This window comes from Coturnix japonica, chromosome 2 (genome assembly GCF_001577835.2).
Source record: "Coturnix japonica isolate 7356 chromosome 2, Coturnix japonica 2.1, whole genome shotgun sequence".
NCBI classification, from domain to species: domain Eukaryota; kingdom Metazoa; phylum Chordata; class Aves; order Galliformes; family Phasianidae; genus Coturnix; species Coturnix japonica.
The window spans coordinates 76,772,210-76,780,247 of NC_029517.1; the positions used below are offsets into that span (position 1 = coordinate 76,772,210).

An 8,038-nucleotide genomic window follows, 5' to 3' on the forward strand; every position below is an offset into this window, starting at 1 on the left:
TGCGGCGCAAAGGCCGGAGCCAGAGAAGCTGGCAGGGAATGGCGGGCGGAACCCGCTTCCGGGAAAGGGCGGGTCTGTGGGGGAGAGCGGCTTCCGGGCTGTCAGTACGTGGAGATTACGAGGAATTATCATGGGCAGAAGGGACGTGAAGCACTGAGATTATTAGATTATTTTTAATATCCGGGGAGCCGTCCGTGCGGGAAGGGTTTTATAGCTCCCAAACAAAGCGGGGATTAAAAAAAAAAACGAGAGTTCCCACGTTAATAACAAAAAGTCAAATAACAGCTCCCCGGTAACTGTATCTTTCACTATAAAGTCAGCAACTTAAATGGGAGCTCTGTGTAAATGTGACTTAAGCAACGCAGAGTAACCTGATAATAGCTAATGGAAATTGTAAGTACATATTTGATGTGGCTGCAGCCATTCTAGTGTTAGCCTCATTGAAGACACTGATGGCAATCAGAGCTTAAGCCAGCTGAGTTGGGTTTTGTTTTGTTTTGTTTTCAGAATGCTGGTGAGAATGGGTGGGAACATGAGCAGAAACTACACAGGCTGTCTCAAGCTCTTTCCTCCTCCCCACAACAGCTGTGTGTGGTTTCCAGGTTTGGCAGTTGGAGTTTTTATCACCTCTGATGGAAATCTTCCACCTCCGTGTTAGTACAATGCAGCCTTTGTGTGCAGCTTGCTGAGCAGGTGCACTTTCAGACCTTCTGTGCTGTTCTCTGTGCTTGACTTTATGCAGGTTCTGACATCTTAGACATCTAGCCAGTGTTTAGGCCATCTCCCTCTAGGCTGTAGTTTCTTTGGCCTCATGTTTCAATATGAGCTAATTTCTGCACGCTCCTCAGAGTCTGAGAAACTGTTAGCAATAAAAGAGCAATCCAGATGCAGTTCTTTCTGATTTATTACCAGAATAAAGTCATTTACACAAAGAAAATTTGGATCCTGTTAACTAGGGAAGAAGGAATGCTGATAATAACAAGTCAACAGAACAGTAAAAAAGAGGCATATTTTGGATGTTTCACCATGGGGGAACGTTTGCATGCTAACTAGGCTTAGTCTCTTAATGAGACCATAACAATGTTGAAGAATGATAGCATGACTCTATACATTCTGACTCAGGAGCCTTCAGGAAATTCTGGTCCAAATTTGGCATCTCTGAGTATTTACACACTGTATTAATTTATAAATACGTGTTTGCAGCGCTCCTCAGTTGAAAGTCATAGTTCAGTATAATACTGTGGTCTGCAGGTGTTCAATACTTCCTAGAGTGCCGGGAAGCCAAAATTAAAACCTTAATTTTGCCTCGAGTGATTATTTTGTCCTGAGCATCCGCATTCACCCGAAATCATGCAGTTTTAGGGATCTTTAATTGTGGGAAAGACATCAATTGTGGCTAACAAAGTGTATGTTCCATCACCGTTGTTTTCCCTTTCCTGTTTCCTTCACCTTTTCTTGATCAGTAATCATGCCACTTCACACTGCATGGAGGGAAGGAAGCTCCACTACCAACACTGACAAAGTCTTTCTTTAGCTGTAATAGCATAATAACACAAAATAAAAACAAAAACAACAAAACAAACAAACAAAAAAACAAGTACGTTCTTTTGGTCACTATCATTATGATTAGATCAGAGGTGAACCTCTGAAACTAAGCTCTTGATTGTACTGGTTTACTCTGCTTTGATTTGCATTGTAGAGAGTGCTTGAGAGCACACAAAAAAGGTTTGTTTAGGAAGAGATGCTAAGGTGCACTACAGGAATGCACCTGATACACTTACACTGCTACTGAGCATTCTGTCCACTGGAGCAGACCAGAGTCAGTTGAGCTGTTCCAGAATAACCTTCCCTCTGTAACACAAACAGTGTGATTGTGGTTACCAGGTCCTTAATCCAACTGTTTCATGCTATAGATACACTTCTGCACCGCTCTGCTTGACAAAATAAGCATAGGCTTTCTCCAATTGAACTCCCTTTATAGGTATCTTGTTTGAGACAGTGAACGATATTCTATTCTAAGTTTTTCCCATGGCCTGGGCTGCATGTTACAATGCAATAAAAAACAGTTTATAGTAAAAACCTCAACCTTTGTGTGTGCCCTGGTACCTTGCCAAAACCAAGTGGAAAAAAATCATCTCTTCAACTTCAAACTAGCATAATTATTTCCATGGAAATGCACTACATGAATATTTCCCATTCACTTGCTAACATATGACTGTAGTGAAAGCATCTCTACAGAACCTGTGTCACTTTAGGACATTATTCTGGCTTTTCAGTGTCAGAAAGCAACTGGAGTGTCAGAGTGAGTGCTGTAAACTCTTCCTCTCTTTTGACTGCCTCAGAACTTAGGGTTGGGCTGTACAACGTAATTGCAGGTCTGAACTCATCGATGCTCTCTGGTCTTTAAATGCTACACAGTGGGCACCCGAAGCCATGTAGGCAGTGTAGCAGATATTTGGGTGTAGCTCTAAGGATATATGTAGTAATTGTCCTTTCTTGTTGTTTTAAAATGTATGTGCCAGAATTTGCACATTAGATACTTGCAGAGAAAAATTACAAACTGTAAGTAAGCAAAAATTTAATTATGTGCCACTAGTATTTTCATTATTTGCCATAAGGAACCAAGAAATTGACTGACAGAAGAATTTCAGTTATTTAAGAAAGCTGAAGATAGATGAAATACACAAAACATTTCCAAATCTTTTGGGAAAAAACAGTGATGTGCAGCTTCCTTACATTAAGAACAAAACATACACATTCCCATTACAACAGCACACATTTTATTGCACACAGTATGTATCTACAGCATAATGAATTTAATACTATCGTTTTATCTTAGATTTCTATTGAATGAATGAACCCTGACCTTTGGAAAATGCAGTCTTCACCACCTTGCCACACATAAAACATCTGTTCTTCCTTCAGAATCTCAATAAACCTTCCAGGGTGTGAGAGACTTCATTTTGTTGAGGACAAAATAGAAAGGAAACAAAATCACCTACTGGCTTTTGTGGATATCCTCCAACTTCAGTGCAGGATCAATTAGGCTGGCATCTGCAGCGTCTGTGGGTGTGTAGGCCTTTGTGTTGAGTTCCTGAGCTGAAATCAATACAGAGTTGGTAGGATTTCTTGGTAATATGGGTAATTTCTTCTCTTTTATGCTGCCTGCACAGCTGTAATAGAATTTATTAGAAAACATTTTATTACCAATGCAAGGGGATGTGAGAAACGTATTTGTGATTTAATGGTTTCAAAGTAGCAGGGCTGAAGAAAAGAAATCAGCAGGCTCAAATCCACCATGTATTCTGGGAAAATCACCCACCAACAAAAGGAAAGAGCTAGAATCTTTCACTTTTTCACTTTGCCACCACCTCATACCAGTTACAAGAAATTGTACATTACAGAGAGGATGGAGCAAACCAAACTATTGCTTGGCTATAGGTATATGTCTGGACTATATGCTTCTGTCCACTTTTGTTGTTTGTATAAGAGTTGATGGTTTTTATTGACCTACTACCCTTGCAGTATATACCTGGCATGCACAAATGGAGGCTTGGTACACAGCTCCCTCTTTACACAATGGAGAGTGATGATTGTTTTAAGGGGATGATATGTGTATCAGGAGGTTGAGCTTCCCTCTGAGTGTGCTCCTCAACTCTTAGCTCCCATTCTCTATCCTCCCCCCTCATAGCAATGACCTTTTCAATGCGGACCTCCAGCATATCAATGTATTACTGATTTTGCCATAATCTATGGGCTATTTGCTCTTTACATGCACTTTGTCTTTATTTTGAAGGAGTGCTGGAGCAGCTCATAAATAGATGGTTCCCTGATTTCAGCTACAGTCACCAAAGAACTTGAATAATGGTGCAATTTCTGCTTCTGGCTATAAAAATGATGAGAAGTCATAGAAAAATGGGAGATGTGGGATAAGCAAAGAGTGCCTGGTTATGAATATCACTTGTGCTGTCTTTTATAAACCTGTAAATGGAAAACGTCTGTGTGTGAAGCCAGCCTTCCCACGTTCAGTTCATGAGGTTAGTTCAAATCACAGTCGCATGTCCATAGTACCTTTGGGAAAAGACTCAGACAATGAACACTTGGAGATTATAGTGCTAGCATCAATCAGAAACCAAATGTAAGCCAGCTCCTGACTCCGCTCTGAGGACAAGATATGCACTGTCAGAATCAATGTATTTCAACATCCATGACCATTTACTGTGAACCTGTTTTTTTGGTTTTTTGTTGGTTTTTTTTTTTTATATCTGTCTATACATCTGGCACAAGAAGATCTTAATCATTTTCAGTGAAAGGAGGAAACAGTCAAAGCTTGTCAGCATTACATGCCTCAGTCTGCAGTGCCAGAAGTGTATCCAGTAAGCTGTGATCTGAACTGGCTCAGTCTCTATGGCTGTAGTGAAATAAAATATAGAGAAAAGTATTCTGATGTTACTCTCAGGGACAAAATATTTACACTTTATAACTGTGGAGATGATGTAGAGAGTTAATGAAAGGTGAAAAAAAAAAACATGTAGTATTTATGGATTATGGTAGCTATAAACTATAGACCATATGAGACTAGGCAGTGAACTTGTTGCTTCATAAAAGCTATGCAGCATTGGATTGAGCTAACCTTGGATGGAAGAATAGTTAGGATTGGTAAAAGAATTGATTGAACATTATTTTTGATAAACACTGATTCAAGTTCCTGTTGCACACTCATTTTGTAATTGTGTCACTGCTTGTTGCTGTAAAATCCCATGGCACTTCATGAAAAAAAACACACAGTATTACTTCTGATCTCCTGACCAAGCATCAATTCAGTGTAATCGCATATACCTCACACACCCTGCAGTTCTAACTGGAAACATTGGTTTTCACTTTCAGGGCTGTGTCCCAGTTCTGTATTTCAGCTTGCTGTGGGCTGTTATGTGGCTCCTCTTTTCTCTGACTGACAGTTCAGCTGAGGGCTTCTGGAAATATGTGATTCCAAGAAACTGCTGGAAGTGGGCTAGTGGAGATATTGCTGTGATATTCTATTTTTCATTTTTTAACTCTTGAGCTGGGGGGGAATAAAAGTCAACACTGGATGAAAGGTTAGCTGAGAAAGTTCCTATCCCCTGAAAACAAGCAAACAAATGAAAACACAAATTGCATATTGCTCTGAATATTGTATTCCCAGAACATCTTTCAAACTGTTAACCTTAAAATGTATCAACAATCTGCAACATTTTCCCTTTTCTGTAGAAAACTGTGAGCATCTTCACAGAAACAAATAACTTGAATGCAGGAATATGCTTGAGAATCTATTGATCCTTTCTCAGCAGAACGAAGTACCATTCACTGAAATGGAGGAATAATCAGAAATGAATGAAATATGAAATTACTGAAAATGTTTTCACACAAATCACAACGCTCCCATGGTGTGCGCTGTTAAGCTTATAACTGTGTCAGGAATGTAGCAAGATGCAGAAAACAAATGACGAAAAGTAAACAAAGTAATAATAATAATGGATTTCTTAGGAGATTTCTAAGGAAGCATATAAATTTTAGCCTGTATGAAGAGGATAGAATAATCTCTCATTATTTGAGAGTAAGAGTAGATTTATCAGGGGAAAACTTATTTTGTAACTGCACACATCAAAGTTTCTCTTAGAAGCAGTTTTTGCTGAACACACAAACTGATACTTGACAAACTTCAAGGAACGATTGGATGTTATGTTCTGTTGAAGGACATGGTTTAGTGGGAGCTACTGGTAATAGGTGAGTGGTTGGACTGGATGATCTTTTAGGTCTTTTCCAACCTTGGTGATTCTATGATTCTATTATAGTAATCTAGAGCAGGTGGGCATGCAGGATTCACACATTAGTTCCTCTTATCTGCTATTAGCAGCTTAGCCAATTGCTCATTTTTTTTATTCCATGAACTGACCCAATTAAAGATTCTTGTATCTAACAGCCCTGAGATGCTATACTCAGAGCATTTTTAATTATTTAACGCTTAACTCTTCTCTGTTGCGTGGAAATCTGATACGATGGTTCTGAATACTGGAACAGCACCTCGGTCTGAGGAGCTTTCTGACAATACTTCAGTTGTTTCTCATGGATGATCTTAATTAACATTACAATTTTGTGTTGGTGTGAAGGCTACTACTTGTTTTGGAATGCTTGTCTTGTTATGAAGAAATGTCACTATCCCTACTGTGGCAGAACTATTTCAGATTGTTTACCTAAACACATACATCTGTGGAAAATATTGCATATTTTAAATATTAAAAATATTAAAAATATTGCATATTTTACATATTAAAAATATTAAAAATATTGCATATTTTAAAAGTGAACTTTAGGCTTATCAACCATGCCAGACTGTGACTACTTACACTTCAGGTCTTTCTTTGTTTGTATGACAGCTACTGTGCAGACTAAGCAAGAGTAGCATGCTCATGATTACACCTGTGGTGACTTTAATGCCAGTTTTAAAAACAGATGAATATGTAAAAGCATAAGCCAAACTAAATTTAGGGATATCAGATCTATCACAAATGTGCATTAACATCATCAATTTACTTAATCACCTTTCACCTCTTTTGTAAAGGCTAAAATGCCAACATATTCAACTCTTTCAGCTGCATTGATTGTCCCTAATTTATATCACAGAATCACTACATCTCCCGAGTCTGAAGGCTCCCACAAGGATCATGAAATCCAACTCCCAGCTATGCACAGGACCACCCAGAATGCAAACCCAATGTCTGAGAGCACTGTCCAGATGCTCCTTGAACTCCAGCAGCTTGGGGCCACAATCACCACCCTGGTGAGCCTGTTCCATGCCTGACCACCCAATCAGTGAAGAGCCTTTCCCTAACCCCCAGTTCTGTCCCTCCCCTGACCCAGCTTAATGTCATTCCCTCGACCTCTCCTTCTCCTGATCCTGCAGGACAGGATCAAGGAACAGCCTGCAATGCTGCTGCAGCATGGATACTGAAAGAAAAGGACTCACTAACTTTTTCTGATGAAGAGGAAACCAAATGTTTCCCTCACGTTTCTTCTGAGGAGAGCAAAGCCAGTGTAACGGTTTAACCTGGCAGGTGTTTCAGCATCATACAGTTGTTCATTCACTCCTCTCTTCCCGGTGTGGGGAGAGAATTGAAAAATACCCTATCAAGTAGAACTCATGGGTTGAGAGAATACTATTTACTAAGATACAGAAACAAGCTCTCCACCTCCAAACCAATGCCCAACCTGTCCCCTGAGCACTGGAAGAGCCAGATGAACTCCCACCCCATTTAAAATTCCTTCTGTATGATGATATATGGTATGGAATATTCTTCTGCCCAGTTTAAGACAGCTGTCCTAACTCTGTTCCCTCACAGCTGCTTGGGCCCTGTGATGAGAATAGCCTTGGCTCTGTACAGAACTGCTTTGCAGCAACTGTAAACACCGGTGTTATCAACATTGTTTTTCTCTTAAAACAACACACAGTATCATACAACACACTCTGAAGAAAAATCCATCCCAGTTGAAACTAAGGTGGCCAGTATCTCCTCAGTTCTCATCTTCCCACAGAAATTCTGTGACTGGTTGAAAGTGACCAATTTAATATGATTTGGTGGGGTCGTGGTGGAAACTATGTTGTCATTGATGAATAAATATTTAAGCTTGAAATATTGGGAAGGAACAGATATTCATGTGTTTTTCAGTCTGAAAACATGTCTCCCACAGTATTCTCCTCGAGGAGCTGGTAGCCCATGTCTTGGACAGGTACATTCTTTGCTGGGTAAAGAACTGGCTGGAAGGCTGGGCCCAGAGGGTGGTAGTAAATGGAGTTAAATACAACTGGCAACCAGTCATGAGTGATGTTCTGCAGGGGTTGATACTGGGGCCCTACCTGTTTAATAAATTTATTGATGATCTAGGTGAGGGAACTGAGTGCACCTTCAGTAAGTCTGCAGATGACACCAAGTTGACAAGAACCGGTGATTGGCATGGGGGTAGGATGTTCCCTACTGTGGGATCTGGACAGGCTGGATCACTG

General features: G+C 40.0%; 1 protein-coding gene across 1 annotated transcript in view; it reads right to left on the minus strand.

The window, feature by feature from the left end:
- Positions 1–1,419: 1,419 nt before the first annotated feature.
- Positions 1,420–8,038, minus strand: part of YAE1 (YAE1 maturation factor of ABCE1) — a 28,980-nt gene continuing 22,361 nt past the window's right edge. The window contains exons 4-6 of the mRNA XM_032442547.1: positions 3,003–3,173; positions 1,782–1,851; positions 1,420–1,534 (exon numbers count right to left, since the gene is read on the minus strand). Of these exons, the coding sequence (XP_032298438.1) occupies positions 1,821–1,851; positions 3,003–3,173 (202 nt within the window). The 3' untranslated portion in view covers positions 1,420–1,534; positions 1,782–1,820. The remainder of the gene's footprint in view (positions 1,535–1,781; positions 1,852–3,002; positions 3,174–8,038) is intronic.